Source organism: Telmatherina bonti (assembly GCF_933228915.1).
Source record: "Telmatherina bonti genome assembly, chromosome: 21".
Classification (NCBI taxonomy): Eukaryota; Metazoa; Chordata; class Actinopteri; order Atheriniformes; family Telmatherinidae; genus Telmatherina; species Telmatherina bonti.
The window spans coordinates 12795670-12815425 of NC_136630.1; the positions used below are offsets into that span (position 1 = coordinate 12795670).

The following is a 19756-nucleotide window of genomic DNA, read 5'->3' on the forward strand; positions in this document are numbered from 1 at the left end:
AAGTGCAGCCGAATGAGCAGGCCTATTTGTAAAATATCAATAAAAATGCAACATTTTGCCACCTCAGGAGAAAAAAATGAAAAAGTATCTAAGCAGACTAGAGTGCAATGCTTAAAAATATTAAAATAATTTGTCTCTAGCTTTTCTGAGAGATTACTGAAGATCGGATTAACCCATTTGCCTGTTAAATTGGAGCCTGCTGCCACAAAAAGATGGAGTATCGTAGCAGAAATTTAAAAAAACCAAATAGACAAGGCTGTTCCTTCCTGACACAACCTTTATAAACTCAAGACAGCTAGGGTCAGATTATTTAGGTCAGACTACAGTCCTTTCCAGACATCTGTCTGTCTCGCTTGCAGCCCTCTCTCTCTCACTGCTCCTAAGCCTGACAGGCTCCAGCCCACTTAATACAGATGGCCCTCTTGTGTTGTCAGTGTTCTGATAGGGGACAGATACATGGAATAAGACTGATGCAAAGCATTTTGGTATCATTCCTGAATAACAGTAACTAAGCACATGTCATTATGGAACAGCATTCATAAGAGAGAAAATGCAAACATTTGATTGAGATCATGCTGTTTTCCAGACAAAGTGGACCACTGCTATAAATACACCTTTCCTGTGTCTCGAATGTCATTCTGTGTCTTAAGCATTACGTCAGGGAAGATTAAGGTAATAGGCTTTCTTTGGGTGCAGCCGATAGGCATGTACTGCCCTTACAGGCCCATTTCACATGTTCGTCTATGAACATGGATGCCTTTTGTGTCTCATTGGGCGTCTCTTTGTTTTCTTCCATCATTGTTCCTGGATTTTCCACTTGTTTGTTGGGTTGTTCCTGCACAGATGAGAACCTGGGGAGGTAAGTTACTACTTAAGCTACAGAAATTTTTATAAGGAAGTTACATGAAAGTTGTGACCTTGTTTTGACCAACCTGATTGTTGCTTTAAATGTAACTCTCTTGATGCCGAAAATCTACAGACATTGTCCATAAATGTGTACAAGTGCAGCATCTGCTACATAAGCAGCTGTAGACTCAGCTTGTCTTTTTATTAAGCGTTTCATGTCTCATTCTAGATCTTTACTATGTATGGAAACCTCTATGGGACAAATCCCAGGGGACATCCCTGATGATTTCACCAAAATTCGAATTGAAAACTGCCACCTGACTGAGTTGCCTCGAGGTTCTTTCTCTAAAGTTAGTGCCTTGGAGTTTCTCTGGCTAAATTTCAACGAGATCACCCTGATGAACATCAAAAGCCTGGAAGGGCTCACCAACCTGACTGAACTCCGGCTGCAAGGCAACAAGCTGACTTCAGTACCGTGGACAGCATTTCAGGACACACCCAAACTCAAGATTTTGGATCTGAAGCACAATCGACTGGATGTGCTACCTGAACACGCATTGCGACACTTACCGGCACTGACCTACTTAGATTTATCCTTCAACCAGCTTAGCATCATATCAAAAGATGTGTTTATTAATTGGCCTCTTTTCCAAACTGCAGAGAAAGCATGGGGGAAAGAAGGGGTGGTGTCCAATGTTGTTTTGGCTCTGCATGACAATCCCTGGTTGTGTGACTGTCGTCTTAAAGGATTTGTTGAATTCATCAGGGGGGTCAGCCCTCCCATCATTCTGATGAACTCTTACTTGATGTGCTCTGGTCCAACCTCCAAAGCTAAAATGTTTTTCCATGAGATCCAGTTAAAAACATGCACAAAGCCCGTGGCCTCTGCCCCAGAGACCAACATCACTCTACCTCTTGGAGCAAATGCCACATTGCGATGTGTAGTCAAGGCAAGACCAGCCCCATCTATTCAATGGATGTACAGTCTGAAGATTATCAGAGGATTTGCTGGTAAGTTTTTTTTTTTGTTTTTAATCACAAACACTCAAAAGTATTGAAATCCTGCCAGTATAATGCCTCATGCGTTTGAACTTTCAGGTTTGTGCCACCCGATTGTGTCCTAGCCGATGAAAACAATCTTCTGGTTTTAACGTAGCTCTTTTTAATGCGCTGTTTTCTTGTTTTAGCTACACAGACTCAGAAAGATGAGGAGACAGTCACTTCCGAGCTGGAGATTCCTTCCATTCACTTAGCAGACCGAGGACTCTACACTTGTCTGGCCAACAACTTTATTGGCAACTCATCCGTCAGCATTACGCTAAGTATTAATTCCCCCAACTCATCTGTTCCTATTCCTCCACCTGTGCCCATGCTGTCATCTGACGACAATGTTCACATAAATATCCGCATCGCCAAGCAGACAGTCTACGGCATCACCTTAGAGTGGTATGCAACAACAGTAAATCCTGCAGAAACATGGTTCACCGTCCACTTTGGCAAATACGATTCACCCAAGAAGGAAATGATCTACATCGGCCCTGGCATCAACAGCTACTCTGTCAGCGATCTGCTTCCAGTCAACAAATATGAAGTGTGCGTCACCCTGAAGAACCACCCACCAAAGGAAGGCCAGTGTATTGTGTTTGTGACAGGAAGTGATATCAGTGAGCTGGAGCAAAGAGAAAGGCTGATACATATTATAGTCATTGTGTGCGCGATGGTGCTGGCTGTGCCAGCCGGCATGTATGCATGCACCACAGAGGCCAGGTTCAGCTGTGTCGATCGCTGCGTGGATCTGTGGAGGAAGCGGAGGATGCATGAAGACAACATGCAAGGGACAGAGAGGCAGGGCACCTTCGATAGCCTGCAGGCAGCCAGTGATGAAGCACTGTGCAGGGACTCAGAGGAAAAGCCAATAAAGAGGCGGAAGTCTGACGATAGGTGCAAAGGAGGAAGTGCGGCTCAACTGTACTAACATGGACATAAAATAAGAGAAAACTATCAATATTTGTGTATTTGTAAACAATGTTAGTTTTCATTGTGGCTCCAGTTTGAGCCTTTTCTCATATCCAGTCAGTGTCTTTGTTTATAAGCATACAAAACAGCAGCAAAGATTTTTCTCATGAAGCTGAGATAATATTTTGTCATCCTGCTGCAAATACTTTGTGTGTTAATTTATTTGAACACTGTTTGAAAATTGAAAGTAGTGCTGTGATTTTAATCATATCTCAGTGCATAAGAGGTACACTGGGGCTACTTGAAAAAAAGATGTATTTTTTTAAGCCACTATCTCAAAATGGTAACACTTTACTATAATGGTACAAATCATACACTTAGGTAAAATGTAACTCTCAATGAACTAATGCATTTATTAATGAAGACTTTATTATGAATTCCTGTAGCTCATGAACTAATGATGATCTCAATGTTGATTCATGTGTTTACTTGATTGTTTATTGATTAATGAACAATAGTTCTCTGTTAATTCATCAATATGTTGACATATTTGCCGGTAAGCAACAGGAATTCATGATAAAGTCTTCATAAATTAATGCATTAGTCACACATTACATAAGTATATGATTTATACCATTATTATAAAGTGTTACCCTCAAAATGAAGATGCCTTATGAGTCTTAAAATGTGCACAAAAATAATGTTTTTCTCAAAATTTTTGTACTGTGCACCTGCACTTTTGAAAATAATAATAGGCATATTATACTTTATTGTCTATATATGTATACAATTCTATATTACAGAATAAATCATGTATTCTTTGTGTGACTTTATAAGACACTGTGTTCCACTTTGTTTTGAAAAATGCCATTTTCCCCCTCTACAGAACATGAATACTGTCTTGTAATGGATTGAAATGTTTTGATGTGGATTAAAGAGAAGGCAAATGTTGAGACATACACAGATTTTCAGCACAATCACTCACAAGATTTGTTACATAAGCAGTGTTTTGCTATGTATCTATCCATACGGTACTAAGCAGATTATTGTGATTTTCTATCTGACTCCTACTCAGCAGGACATGATATTTCTATTAAATGGCTGAACTAACTGTATCTGCATGGTATATAAATACAGGCATAAGTGTTTAGTGAGTTCAACAGAAGTCTGTGAAGTACATTGCAGTACAAAGCGTTGTGTTGAGATGGAATCGGTCATTGGATCATTCATAGAATAAAAACATATTTACAAGTGTAACAGAATAGGAATATGTGAGTCATTAGATTTCAGAATGCAGAAGTTTATTATGGATTTCCAAGATGCTTCCTTTTATTTCTGCAAGCACAATGAGTCATTAAAAGACGAGATTCGTCCACCAAAGTGATTAAATAAGAATATTAAGAAATTCTAAACAATCTTTTTCTTTTTTAGAAATTTGACATGAAATTAACAGTTTCTCCAAATCTTTGTCCCTCTTGCTTGTCTACATATTTCATTACAACACTTCCCAAAAAACACAAAAAAATACATTGAATTATTTTCAAATGTTTATTTAAAATCAAGACAGTACAAAGACAGTACAAATATGTTACTTGAAGGACCAGGCATGTGTAATTCATATTTATGATATATAGTCAATCTCAACTTAATTAAAATAGGTACAAGTTGATACAGTTAGATACAAGTAATTTGTAACAGCAATGACTTCTTCTTTGCCTACATTTGAAGGCATTGATGCATGATATAGAAAGTAATTGTGTGGACCCTTAATATTTGACAAAAACTCTATATTTAAATATTTAGATCTAAAGAAATGTCCAAGCAAGTTACTAAAACATAACAACGTTAGCTCAAATATTTCAAGCATAGGACTACTCTTTACCAACAATATCTCACAAGAGGAGTTAGATCGCCTTGTGTGCATTTTTAGTCTTTTTCTTCTGCTGCAAGATACAACTTTGAACAACATATATATGTGTATATATTTATATGAATATATGTGTGCGTGTGTGTGAATTAATAGAAGGATACAATACTGTACACTTAAACGGAAATGGACCAATGTACATTTATATAAAAGCATTTTTTTTAAAGAATTATTCACATAAATAAAAGCAGGCTTGTGTTACTACAGTGGCACATTGTAATCATACAAAGGAGCAACTTTTCAGCTTTAAAGCAGCTGATGTAACACAATAAAAATATCAACACACAGGTTCTTTAGCACTTCATAAAAAGCTGACATGTCAAACATCTGTATGCCTCAGTGACCAAGAACACCTTCTCTTTGTTTTATGTTCTTTAGGATTTATTGTGCAGAAATCCTGTTCTTTGTCCAAAAAAAACATTTCAGGGTTGGGAGCATTACATTTTAAGGACGTTATGCAACTTATGTGAACACAGTAAGTCTTTGCAATCCTCTCCCTGAACAATTTACAATGATGTTTCTTACTGCTGGGATGATGTAATCCTCCTCAAGATGGCAGTGTGGTGAATTATCTGCAGCATCCTCTTAAGCCCTCTCCTGTCCTTATCAAAACTAGATCATTTGAGGATGCAGCACATCCCATTTCCGTAATGTCATCTTAAGACATGAATATCTGTAAACCTTCCTGTCATACTCATGAACAATCGCAAGGTAGGACCACCTACCAGATCATTACATGTAGCACAGGTACAATGGGTTAAGAGTATTAGAGCTGTCAAAGAAAGGACCAAACAACCTTAAACCAGATGTTTTGTAGTTTTAGTTAATAATAACCTTGGTTGTTCTCATGGATTTTCTGCTCCAGCTTCATTTTCAGCTCAGACACTAAAGCAGAGCTGATGTTTCCCTCTTTGCGGCGGCCTGACTTTGCTCTCTTGGATCCTTTGGATGCCAACGTACCAGATATTGTTGGGACTGCCCAGGGCCTTTCAACAGGCCGTATGTTAGCTGGAGGAGGAGGAGGCAGGCATGGAGCAATAGGCGGTGGAGGCTTCGTCCGAGGACTGTCAGGTTCCTGTTGGGGACTGCTCTCTGGGTCCCTAATAAGAAACTTATCTGCGGGGTTGGTGAATCTAATACCAGGCATCTTGAAGGTCCAGGGCTGCTGGTCCCTGGGCCGCTTCTTAATGATGCGACGTGCCGGCATGATTCTGTTGGACTTTGAATTGCGCATGAACATAGCTGTAGAGATCATGACCGTCACTCCTACCAATACAGTAATGATAAAAGTGACCATGCCTAGAGCTTTTAAAGGATTGTCCCTACTTTTCATTAAAAAAGCAGCCATAGGCCCCTTGAGAGGAGTCTGTAAAAGAGCACAAATATAGTCATTTTAATCTGAATCTGCGGCTGATACATCATTTATCCAAAGGAGGTAAGCATGAAAGATGAATGCGCAAAGCACTGACAGAGGAGGCCCAAACAACATATCCACCAACCATGTGATGCTTTCACACACACACACACACACACACACACACACACACACACACACACATATACACACAAACACAATGATGTTCCTCTGTCCTACTGTATAGGACTACTGATGCAAAGCTAAGAACTAGGCAGCACACTAGTTGTTGGGAGTGCATCTGGCAGTGCGGCGCTTTGGGATTTCTCTCTGACTGATGAAGGCTGAACAAAAAGGATGGCATGGTTCATAAGACCCGAACAGACATGTTTGCAGAGGAAAGACAAGGAAAATATGGAAAATTAAGAAGCTTGAAACCAAAGAAAATCCCTTTTAGTGAATTTGACAGTCAAATAGTCTGAGTCATGCTTGAGACAACAGAATGTGTTGGTCTTTTAAAAACTAATATAAAAACTTTATTTTTTATAAAAAAAAAAAGTAAGTCTCTTTAGAAGTTTTCGAAACCAAAGAATAAATAATATTACAATAAAAACAGAGGAAAATATTTATAAAATTATGTAATAGTTTCATTATTTACTTGAATGTGCTCCAGTACTCTTTTACAGACAGCAGCCAGCCTGTATCTTCAGCTGCACCAGCAAGTACCAGCTGTGTCTCACTTGACTCTGCGGATAATTTTTATATAATTACTCTCAGGGTTGATTCGGGACTTTTTCACTGCATTACAGTACAGGATTGTGGATATGCAGATTGTCAGTAAAATGAGGGATGTGACAATGCTGACAAAAATTCCAAAAACTGTCAGCGGACGTTTGCTGAGGCCCATGAAGTATGATATAATTCGACCTTTGATCTGAAAAGCACGATACACAACACAGAAACAAAACCAAAACACTGAGTCATCATGAAAATGGCAGAATGAGGGCATGATGAAAACAGACATGTGAAACCATGATAATGACTGACAACTTGAAATAGCAAGCAGTTTATCTAATCACAGTCATATTTCAAATTTGACGGAGACCAAAATTAGCATGAACTAATCCTGCAAACAGATTATGTGCCGTCACTATGGTTACATTAAAACACATTAAAACTCGATTGCTGTTCAAAGTACGATTAAAAACATATTCCAAACATTTGGCTATCATAGCTTTGTTTCTGGTTCTGATATTTTTTATACAACTTGACAACAGTTTTATCCACCATGGACTATGAAGTTGATGGCAGGTGATAAGCTTAAACTGGGGTGTTTATTTTGCCTACAGTAGCATAGCAACAATGCCTACTGCCTTATGTTGAACTGCCAAAATCTATAGCTCAGGCATGCAACAAAAAAGCAAAAGTGTGCTGCTAGTCAAAGCAAGTCTTACCGCCTCTGTGATGTCGATGTTGACCACAGCTGTTGTGCTGAAGGATGGAGAACCTCGGTCCCTGGCCTGCACCACTAGAGACCACTTGCAGTCCTTCTGTTTGGTGATATTGTGAACAATCTCCATAGACTTTATGAAGGGCTTCAGTTTGATCTCACCAGTGTCTGCGTTGATATCGAATGCGTTGTCAGGATCGGCTGTCATGATGGAGTACTCGATGACATTGTTTGGAGACTCTGCATCATCGTCCATTGCCTATATGAAATAACAATTCATGTAATTAAAATGCCAATAACTACAATGTAAATCACCTAGATAAGTAGATTCAAGAAATAGATTTATGTGTTTTTCAGGCTTTTCTGAGTTCTTGTATAACACAGAAAGAGCTACCAAATACAGTAAAATAAATAAATAAATAAATAAATAAATAAATAAAAAAAAATATTCTATTGTGGAACTGAGTAGGTAGCTTATGGTTAATAGTTCACAAAATGTTTTCTTGAAACATCATTTATAGAGTATTAAAAATTAAGTAGATGTTAAAACCTCCATTTTTTTTTTCAAAAAAGTCCACATACAAGAAAGAAGTCATATTTTTTTTTCCACCTTTTTTACAATGGTGTGTCAGTGGACAAACCCTGTGTGTACTGTCCTGTAAGTAACACTGCAGTACCGGCTTTGTCTGTAGGTAGGAGAAATGATGTCTTAAAATGCACCTGGAAGGAGACAGTACACATGTATAATTTTGAAGTAGCTACCAATAGTGCAGTGATTGCTGTACCTGAATCCACAGGATCCATTCACAAATAAAAACATTTATTATGAAATTACTTTGGCAATTGACGTCCACTGTTAAATTGCATCATCCAATGTCCATAATTGCCCCCTCATTCTAGTTCAGGTGAAACCTCTGTTAATTTCCGTTTCAAGTTCAGAAGTTCCTTTTGGGAATGATTTGAGTCTAAAATCCCAGCAATACATAATAATACATAAATCATAATTTTGCTCTAATTAAAACTGGCCTTTATCTGCATGTTTGGGTTTCATTTTCAAAATATTTGACAGCTTATGAAACAGTTGAAAGGCAAAAACATCAAACCCCAACTCACATATGGTTTTATAACTTTATCTTTTAGGACAGGAGTCCTACATTTTTAATAAGTCTTACAAACTTGGATGAAAAAAAACAAAAACAGCAAGGCTTTTGTTGATGCCTTTGAACTTTCTGATTTCTTTCAGCTGGCTGCAACACTATGCTCCAGGCTCATTTCTTCCAGTTGGAGAAAAAACATGTCACCTGAGTGCTGAGACATACTGATAACATTTTGATCATTCTTGATCAAAAATGGACTGCAAAATAATGAGCTTCATCAGTTTTTTATACACATGTCAGGTTTGTGGTTTTGTCTTTTGACTAGATGTGTATAAGAAAACAGGCAAAATCTCACAAGAGTAATATATGAAAACTAAACCTGACTTTTAGGAAACAATGTGGACACCACTGGCAGCTCCCTTCCAATGATTTTAGACAAGTTCATTTCAAAATAAATGAATTTGCGGAAATGGAAGTCACAACTCCAAATTTCTAAATGCATGTAAAAGTCACAAAACTTTCAGTTTCCAGTCATCACAAGATGAATCATAAAACGTGCTAAGCTGAGTGCAAAATATTTGGGAAAGTTTAAATACTTTTATTTTAGAAATAAATAAGTGAATAAAGACCAGTGACAAATATATTATATAATCCAGAGTTAGCTACCTCCACTTTGACAGGTGTGCCGATAATCATGGTCTTCTCCAGAAGTCTGTCATCAAACTCTGGAGGGTGGTCATTCATGTCCATGACGGTGACGAAGACCTCGGCCAAACTGTACTTGCCCTCTGAGTCCTCAGCCTTTACGTAAAAGTTATATTTTGACCTGACCTCTGCATCCAGACTGGTCCAGGGCTGCGTGGAGATGAGACCTGATGATGGGTTGATAGTAAACCTGCAGGTAAGATCAGAGACTGAATGAGTCACAGTCCCGTAGTCACAACCAACAATGGGTTTCAAACACAAGATGTTTAACAGCTTAGGTGATATTTACATCACTGCCTCTAAATCTCTGCATGACTCATACTTGGAGTTTGCCAGAAAAAGGTTTTGTTTTGTTTTGTTACCTTTTTTTGTCCAAATTATATGTAAGTGCAGTGTCGCGTTTTGATTTAAAACGTTCTGCACTAATTGGCAAAAACTCCAACCATCCTTCTGTCCATCCTTCAATCCATCGCTTTATCCTCTATCCATGCTTTATCCCGTTAAAGATGGCTGGGGGATGGAGCTAATCCCAGCTCTGTGTATTTTTCCTGAGCTTTGATCTAAAAGGTAAATCTCTGTGTAAACTGTGCTTTGAGAGATATTTCTAGGGACTTAACCTATTATCCTCAATTACTTCAGTATTACTTTAGTAAATAGGCATGTATTTATGAAACCTATTTTTGTGTGAGCATGTGTATGTGTTGTGTTGCCTTTTCAAAACAGTTTGCCAAATTTTTCCAGAGATAAACCTGTTGATATAAACATCGCTCCTTCTCTTTGAGAAATGTACAATTGCAATCTAGTTTTACTGGAGATGATCACATTTTCAGCTTCAAATATGTTCATGCTTATAGAGACTAGAGTGTGTAATTTCCTGTATATGCCATCCCATAAGAAATTCTGTTAAATTTCTTGTATAAAGGAGCTCAGATGTAAAATGTCTTCTCATATTTGTTTGAAAACAGGTGATGAGGGAAACAAGCTTTGCTCCTTATTGTGCACCAGTTTTTCACCGTTTTAGTCTACTGAAGGAAAAATAATTGCCTTAAGTTTTTATTTTTGTTTAATCAATTCACATACATGTAAAGTATAAATACACTTTATGGTGCAGTACTGGGCTTGCCGCCATTTTATTCAGCTGACTTTTCCGTCTTGTTCTCTTGTGAAAATTCACAAGTCAATCTGACAACTTTCACACAATTAATTTGGGTAGCTGCCTGCAGACGAGCATAAATTCTCACTTTGTTTCCGCTGCCTGCTGCCTCGCTTTTTTAAAAAACTACCGTTTCTGAGGCTCCAGCTGTCACATTGCATGTTAATTGGCTCTGGCTATGTGAGAGGGGCCAGGCTGTCTATTTTTAACCCTCCAATCCAATTAGGAGATTATCCAGCATCTTGCAGCCATTTTAGCATGAGCTGTTTGTGAAGCAGAGGGGCCAATCAAACTAGTTCAATGCTTTTCCTGTTCCATCAAAGATGCTAAGAAGAATCAAGAGAAGAATCCTGCAGGTTTTTCTGAAACACTTTTCAGTCTCACTTTATAAATGTCTTTTTTGTATGTGAAATATGTTTTTGTGGGAATACAAGGGTTGAAAAATTTGATCAGACTGAAGCTAAACTGGCAGGACGGAAAGGGATTTTTTTTTTTAAACTCACAAATCAGATCCTGATCCATAAATCGTGTATTTGACTTCACCCCAAGGCCCTGAGTCTGGATCATTTGCCTGGGAAAAATAAAATAGGATAGAAATTAAACCATATTTGACAAAAAAAAAAAAAAAAATGCAAATAATAAAACACTGTAAACATGGATATGAGATTTTTTTTACAACTTTACTTTTATGTAGTGACAGTAGGAGGTTACACATCCTGGTTAATAGTTGTTATTTATTATTCAAGCTGGCTGTGGATAAAGAGCTAGGGTCTTAAGCCACTGAGGGTGGAGTCTTACTGTATTGAGAGGGGATGTAAGGATAGGTCAGCATGATTAACCTTGAAGCAAAATTAATCTTTTTACTATGCTGTTGTTTGGTCACATTGGTTTATATTTCAGGGAACAGTTCTTACAGTGTGAAGGAACTTCACAGGCAAAAGTATGAAAATGTCATCAATAATTCCCCTTATTGAGGAATATCACGGGGCAGACCGAAGTGGTTAAATGTGACATTGTGACATGAGTTATATAAGCAGAAACAACTAGAACAGAGCTTTTTCTGCCTGGCTCGGACACATTTCCATCTGATAGACTGCACTGAGTAATATGCATTTATTGAAGGGTTGATGGATTATTTAATCACATTGTTTGGGTTAAAGCAGTGATAATCGTGATTGACTCACAGTTACAGACACAACTCTGGAGCCTCCGGGAGAGTTCTCTGGCACCCTGGCGATGTAGTACTCTGATGTGAATACAGGGATGTTGTCATTCGTGTCCAGCAGGTTGATCACGATGTCAGCTGTTGCACTAAAACGCTCAGGAGTGTCGATCTCCACAGCCAGCAGCTGCAGAGACAAACAAGTAGTCGGAATTAGAATAGAAATTGATGACTTGATTAAAGTCATTAGCAAGAATGAAAATCTAAATCAGCAGCTTTGTGAGGTGGTAATATTTTTTTTATTAAAAAAAGATTGTTTATAAGAAGTTAGCCTGAAAATACATGAGGTTGTTGAAAGAATTTTTTATGTCTACATCTTGTCATTTACTTACATGCAAAGGAGCCTTGTATATATGCACTGTTAAGAGCGATTGAAAAATGCTAAACTTTCCTTTTTTCTATTTCTTCTACACATTGAGTTTTAACCTGTACTGGACTTAGAAATCACATCCAAACTTTGTTTGGAGGGTCTACCAATGTAGGTTTTAATGTTTTAATGTCACAAAACCCATTCTGCCCCTCAAACATTGCAGCACATCTTATTACCTTATTTCCCACAGGCTTTGTTTTAGTTCTTGCCTTGTTAAAATATTCCTCATGAAAAGCACAGTCTGCTCTGACTGGCAAGGAAAAGAAAGCTTGAGCAAAAACCACAAGTAAATGAAGAAAAGCCTCAACTATTAAAAGGAATTTATTTTGAGCAATGCAGGAACGGTGTTTGCTGAATGAAAGACAATCCCCACTTGTTGTGGGTTTTGTACCTTGTAACTTAGGAGTTACTTTATATACATGTGAAGCTACACAACAAAAAAAAAAGACCCCTTACATAGATCACCAAAAATCAACACATAATAATCTGTATAATGGAATAGACTGTACACACCTCCTTCAGTACTCATCAATAAACTTATGATAACATGGTCACATCATATGAAGTTTTACCTTAAAAGTAAGGGTTGGTCCCTTTTCATAGTCGATGCCAGATGTGTCCTCCACAATGATGGTCACCTGGGCTTCATTTAGGACAGTCTGGGGAACCACTCGAAGTACTCGGTTCTGCCCCACAAGTCTCAACTTAAATTTAGCATTTGCTCCCTGAAAAGAATCAGAAATGTAGAGGAAAAATTAGTGTGTAGTCTGGACAAGAATAAATAAAGAAAGATACACTCACTGCTAACTCAGAAAACCTTTGCACATTTTTGTAAATAACAATTATGAATTATAAAGTTTTGTAAATAACTGAGACAATCAGGTAGTTTATGCTCCATAAAGCAAGATGGAGAGAATAAACATTGTTTGGTTTAGCATTTGATATGATGTTGCATAATTACATGTTATAGGTTTTAATGCATCTCTCAGCAGAGTCACAAACAAAGAATAGAATAAAATGTGACAATTCAGAAACTATTTAATCAAATGTATTAGTAAAATTCACCTGATCAGAGTCATTGACCGTGATCTTAAAGCCTCTAAGGATCTCCCCTGCAGGTGGATGCTCATACATCGTGACCTCGAACTTGCTCTGAGGTCCATTTTCTCCATAAAAGGTCGGAGGATGGTTGTTGAGATCCACCACCCGGACTGTCACCGTGGTAATGTCATAGTCCAGCAGCTGGTTGTTTGGTCCGACTTCTGACGCCTGGAATTAAACATCACATTGATGAGCACATTTGACAATAATGGTCAACAGTATTACTTGAAGGGGGGGATAATAATCCTCAAGAAGTGTGTGTATGTGGAAGAAGATGAGTGAAAAATTGTACCTTGACTTTAATTTCATAAAGTTCACTTTTCAGGAGAGATGGATGGGCTGACAGGGTGATACAGCCACTGGTGCTATTTATGTCAAAAACACCATCACTACCTACAAGATGAAGACAAATGTGTTTAGAATTTTAACAAAGTAAATCAAATGAATGCAGATGATGCAACACCACCTTCAAAGACTCAGCTTAGCATTGTTTCTTACCATTAATGATAGAATAATGCATTGGGTTGGGATTGCCTTGATCTCCGTCCTTGGCATACACTGTGTATATTTCAGAACCCTGGAGGAAAATAAAATGAGGCTGAACTTTATGTAAACAAAAGCAATGACATTACGTAATAGCTAAACCTGAAATAAAGTCTTACAGGGACTGAGACTTCGTAGATATAGCCAAAGTATGGGGTTCCTATAAAAGATGGAGGCATGTCTTGGGCATCAAGAACATTGATTGTTACAGTGGCTGTGGAGGTCATCACTTGGTGTTTCCCTTTGTATTTTCCTCCTCCATCCTGGGAAAACAGGAAAGCAGCACAGAAAGTAGAGTTAATACACTTTAATGATATTAGTTGACTGAAATTCATCATGATGACACATTGTTAAGATGGCTTTCCTATGTGTAAGATAATCTTTCCTTTTATGGATAAAATATTCTGTTATTGCAGTTATTAACTCGTGTTTTCTGATTTGTTTTTTCTCAGCTAGTATCACTGGTTCTGAGGTGTTTGCTGATCCCACTTCATCCACCCACCATCAGGATTAGGAAGACATCTTCCCTTTCTTTTCTCTCCACTGTTGCCCACCACCATGTGTCTGATAGCCTCCCTAACTAGCCAATTCCTTTAATAAATTGGCTTTATGTGTCATGTATAACTTTGCAGTGTATATGTTAAAATGCCTTGAGATTACCTCTGTTGTGATTTGGCACTATATAAACAAAGCACAACTTTACTGAAATTGTCATTGTCCTTTCATGTTAATCTATCAACGAAAAATACAGCTGAATGGTTCCCAGTTTGAGCTCGATTAGTTTAACAGGTCCTCTTTTGATTTAATCTAATCTGAAGATGATTTTGCCACTTTCAAGAGGAAAAGTGAAGTTTTAAGGAATGAAATGACAACATTTGATTTAGAAATTGTTCAGTTTAGCGTTGGAGGCTGTGGGATTATATATTTTTTCTGGTATCTGGTGGTCATTTTTATATCTCAGAATTAATATAAAATCTGATCATTTTAAAAAACAAATATTAGAAGCTAGATGTCTTGCATCAAATCATTTCATGACTTAGATTTGCTAAAATGATGAAATGATACAGACAGCATGATAATAAGAAAGAGAGAAACTACATTTATCTAAATTTTTATCATAGTTTATGGGTTTTGGCTAGGGTTTTGCTTCTGTTTTTTATTAAGCTGGTTTACTTGCTCTATTGCTTAAATCAAGCTTCTAATTGGTTAAAATTATTCATTCATTATCCTAAACGCTTAATCCAATGAAGGGTCGCGGGGAAGCTGGAGCCTATCCCAGTAGTCTTTGGGCGAAAGGCAGGGTACACTCTGGACAGCTCGCCAGTCCATCACAGAGTGGTTAGAATTATCTTTAATCAAAATAATTATTTTTGTATCATGAGACTTGTCCATCCCTCTGTCTTGGCTACCAGTGTTTCATCAGTCCCAGTGCGTGCATTTACGTTTTTATCTCTCCCTCTTTATTCAAAAGTTGATTTACCAATTTGTGTCCCTGTCCCACTTCACCTGCTTATTTCCTGGATTAAAGAGTTTTCTATTTGACATTTTAAATTCTGTCCTTCGGTTTGGTTTCCAGTAAGTTTCATCACAGTTTCTTTGTTTTCCTCACTCCTGTCTACTTTATTTACACAACTCCTGCAATCAATTTTCTAATTTGACATGTTTTTTTTTAGGCTTTTCTGTGTTCTTTTATAATATAAATAAGTTACCAAATATGGTGTAACAAACAACTAAATAAATAAATAAATTTTTTTCTAACTTGCTCAAATCTCTTCAGCAAGTATGACTCAATTTAGAAAGATTATATGAAGTGAAATACCAAATACACTCTTTGGCACCTTGGAACAGTTTTTAGTTTTACTCCAGTGGCCTCATGTTGTAGAAAAATTTCAATGCTGTTGAATTCCTTCGTAAATTCCCTTGAAAACTCTTCTTTGCATACTACCTTGTAACAAAGTCTTTTTCAATCAATAAGCAGCTAAAACGTTTTGAAGCAGGAAACCTAAAGTTCTGCAGGAGCCATTTTTGTGTAGCCTTTGTGCTTAAATTTAGTATGGGGAAATGATCTCCACAGTACCGAACTAAGATAACTTTATGAAACCAATGCCAGGCTGTACTTCAATGAGAATTCTTTCATATGTTTCATTAAAAGAATCTGATGTGATGTGTGAACACATAAGCACTTAGAACAAAGGACAAGTTAAATACCAACATTTTCTATCAAACTATTGCTCCAAATGAGAGAAGTCCTGGGAAAAATGACTGCCTTTATTTTACAATAAGAGCTCATGAAAAACCTGACAGCTCTAGCAGATTTTATGAGGAAATGTACGACAATAAACATGTCAAAAACAATATCATGAGGATTTTGAGGACAAAATTTTCTCTGCAAAAATTAGGTTTATGCATGCTGTGTTGATCTTGCAATAAAATGCAATAAGTGTAAAAAATAATGGGGTCAGTGAGGCTTGTGCGCTTTGTTGTTTACTTGTTTAGAGCACCAGAGAAAAAAATGACCTCTCACCTTTGCAATTACTGTCACAAAATGTGTCGCTGTGGTCTCATAGTCCAAAGTCTCGCCAGGTTTCACTCTGAGAATCCCGCTGTGACCGTCAATGGTGAACTTGGCAAATGGGGAGCTCTAATAAATTAATGAGTCAAAAAGTTAGTAGGACAGAAACAATAAAGAGCAATCATGCTAATGCCAGAGAGGCTTCTGATCAATATTGACTCTCAATCTGCCTCAAGTCAACCTTGTCATGACAGCACAGTTTTATCTGACAGTCGACACATGAACAGTAAGAATTATTGCTCGGTCAGCTGTTGGCCTGCACCAAGCCTAAGCTCCTATTAAGCCCTCAATGCCTTGCTCAAATGTAATTGAAATTTAATCTACTAAAGTAACAGCATTTCCAGACTGCTCTCTGATATGAGATTAATCTTGTCCACATTGCCCCATCACTCGAATGCTCTTTTCATCTCTCCACATGGCAGCACAGCTCTCATGATGTTGGTCTGACCTTTATTCTTAACCCTGACTGTTTGGTTCTTATCAAACCAGCAAACAGCATCCCTATCTGGGCAAGAATAAGGACATGCACACATATAAAGATGTAAAATGAGAATTTATTTATTTATTTTTTTTAATTGTAAAACAAAGTTCTTTTTAAGCTTAAAAATTAGGTTTGGAAACCAAGAGGATAAAGTTGTTGGCAGACTTTAGAGTAGATTTCCAAGGTATGAAAGTTAAGAGGTCCAAAGTCTGGAAGACTCAAATGTGATTAGTCAACTCTTATGATCATCTCTGAATTCAACTGGATGACATGTGCGAGGAGGCTAAAAAGGCTGTGACCATTTTAGCCTCAGTCAACTCAGGTCACTTTTCTGAGCACGTGCTGCTGTAAAAGCCTGATGACAGATATAGATGCAGTAGCAGTTATTACGCTTTAAAACAATTCTTGTAAGTTGGATTGCCTTCACTTTTTTAGTTATGAATACAAATATATAATCAAATCTAAATATAAATCATATAACCCCCACATACAAAAAAAAAAAAAAAAAAAAAAAAAATATATATATATATATATATATATATATATATATATATTCATTTCCTGAACCACTTCATCTAATTCAGGGTTGCGGGGACAGCTCGCCAGCCCATATATATATATATATATATATATATATATATATATATATATATATATATATATATATATATATATATATATATATATCTTATTTAGATAGCTAGATAGATAGATAGATAGATAGATAGATAGATATAGTACTGCACGATAATACCATATAAGCTGTTGGTTGCATCTGTGCATTGTTTGTATAACTATCAAGCAGTAAAATTACCTGTAGGAAATATGAAACACTGCCGCCTGAGCCGAGGTCTTTGTCCATTGCATGGACTCTGTAGATGCTGCTTCCTGGAGCAGTGTCCTGGTAAATTGACAAGACATTTCATAAAACCTGCTTTCATTTCAGTGTTGATCAGTTTGTGAAGTTAATTGTTAAGATCTCAAGTTTGTTAATGCACATTGTGCAGATATGACGTCCTGCTACAACTGTGATGAATGGTGTACCTCTGGTATGTCAATGATGAAAGGAAGGTTTTGAAATTCAGGTGGCTCATCATTGGCATCTGTCACAAACACTCTCACTGTCTCAACAACCTGACAACAACAAGAAAACAAGAGAGTTGCCTTAATTAGACTAATTTAATGTCTGCTTTTATGCAGAGAGAAACAATTAGCAAATTCATTACAATTACATTATAAGCACTGACAACAAAAAAAATTGCAATCTGTAAAAACTTACTTTATTACGGCCGTCTGTTATGCTCACAAGTACTGAGATTTCATCTTGTTTCTGTGACAGAAAAGGAAAAAAAACAAGCTATAATGATTTCTTTGAGCCTGTGCTGTTTGTTTGAAATGAAAGTCTTTGTCAAAAGGCTCACCTCTCTGTCTAGCTCCTGAATTAGAGTCACATTTCCTGATTTTGTGTCCACCCTGAAAAATTCTGTTGTGCCTTTTTCGAAAGTGAGACCATATCGCACTGGATCCCCTTCTGGATCTGTACCATTTAAGATGTACACCTGTGTTCCTAAGAGTCACAAAGCAGAAAGTTTGCAAAAGCTTTGGTTTAAATCCTTTGTGTTTTTTTTCCTTTTAATTACATATATTTATGGAAGGTCAGATGAGGCCCCACGCATATTGTTTTCTTCCCGTAAGTCGTAATGTGCGTCACAATCCAAAAGGTATTACAGTGATTAGCTGGAGCTCCAATACTTCTCTGATAATTTCTCACCAATAAATAACACATCTTTAACTACACATATGACCACTAGATTATTAAAACCAGCCCAAAAGCATGTCAAGATCATTATTACACAACAAGTGAAACATACCAACAGGTGTGTCCTCGGAGATGCTGAACAAGGCCATATTCCCACTGGTGCTGCTGGGACCATTGTCATAAAAATATGGAGCATAGTCTGATTGCCCTGCATGACAAAACCAAATAATATCTTGTAAATGTTTTGAGTTTAAGATAATTAATGATAATAATAACCAACCCTTTCTGGAAGATTAGTCAGACTGAAACACTATATAAGCAGATATATAAACAGATTTATAGACTGTATAAATCCTTCAAAAGTTTCGTAAATAAGGTAGAGTTTTCTGTATTCTGTTCTACTTGTTAAGAAATATTTATCATTAAATTATAAGACTGATGCACTCACTCGCTAAAAATGAGGAGGAATCGGAAGCAGCAAGGAGGAGGGAGAAAAAGCGTGAATATATTTAGATTAAAAGCTCAACCACTAAAAGTCTAAGAAAAACATAACTACACACTGAATTCAATGAAGTACAAGCAGCACGAGCACTGTACACTAAGATGGACCTGCCCTCTTTGTGCTAAGGGATTAAGCAGATAAGAGCAAGCCATGAAGTCTTAACCGCACACAATGATAAGAAAAAAAAATAAGAAAAAGAGTAGCCTTACCCAAACTGTAGTGAAGCAGCAGGAGAAACAGTAAAGCATGCGTTTTCTTGTCTTTCTTCATCCTGGTGCGGAGGTAAGGCTTGGCTGGCTCATGTGGAAGGCTTGGTGGAGGGAAAGCAAGCAGAGGAGTGTTGTGTCCTTCTGGAGGCGTCTCAGCAGGCTCAGGAGGTAGAGGCTGGGACAGATTCTAAGGCACTAATCCAGTGACGCATCCCTTCCCTCCGCAGACATCTTCTGCCACACGGCTCACACTCCCATATCTCCCTGAAAAACTCCACAGTGGAATGATAGTTCAGGTTTAACACGTTATGGTGTGATCATCACACTTCAGCACACATGTGAAAATGAGGCTCTGCATCTAAGATTACTGGAAAGATTTTGGGGCTTGAAAACAAATGTTCTCTGTGTTGCAATCAGTTTACGGATTGAAAAAAAAAAACACAAGAAACACATTGTAGATACTTATGCAGTCATTTGTTGTGTTTATTTGTTTGGATAAGTTTGGTATT

The 19756-nt window shown here is 37.4% G+C and overlaps 2 protein-coding genes across 2 annotated transcripts; one reads left to right on the top strand and one right to left on the bottom strand.

The window, feature by feature from the left end:
• Window positions 1–1075: 1075 nt before the first annotated feature.
• Window positions 1076–2821, top strand: LOC306771187 (leucine-rich repeat, immunoglobulin-like domain and transmembrane domain-containing protein 2; the record flags this gene model as incomplete). Its single annotated transcript, XM_079260292.1, has 2 exons — window positions 1076–1857; window positions 2034–2821. Exons 1-2 carry the CDS (start codon window positions 1089–1091, stop codon window positions 2819–2821), a joined length of 1557 nt encoding a protein of 518 aa, XP_079116418.1. The 5' UTR covers window positions 1076–1088.
• Window positions 2822–5552: 2731 nt separating this feature from the next.
• On the bottom strand, window positions 5553–19308 carry LOC306771777 (cadherin-related family member 1a; the record flags this gene model as incomplete). Its single annotated transcript, XM_079261094.1, has 17 exons — window positions 5553–6095; window positions 7538–7792; window positions 9297–9525; window positions 10992–11059; window positions 11673–11837; window positions 12653–12805; window positions 13146–13349; window positions 13474–13574; window positions 13680–13758; window positions 13844–13987; window positions 16249–16365; window positions 17592–17678; window positions 17822–17911; window positions 18057–18107; window positions 18199–18344; window positions 18649–18744; window positions 19248–19308. The coding sequence occupies 17 exons, from the start codon at window positions 19306–19308 to the stop codon at window positions 5553–5555; spliced, it is 2589 nt and encodes an 862-aa protein (XP_079117220.1).
• Between the last annotated feature and the right edge of the window lie 448 nt (window positions 19309–19756).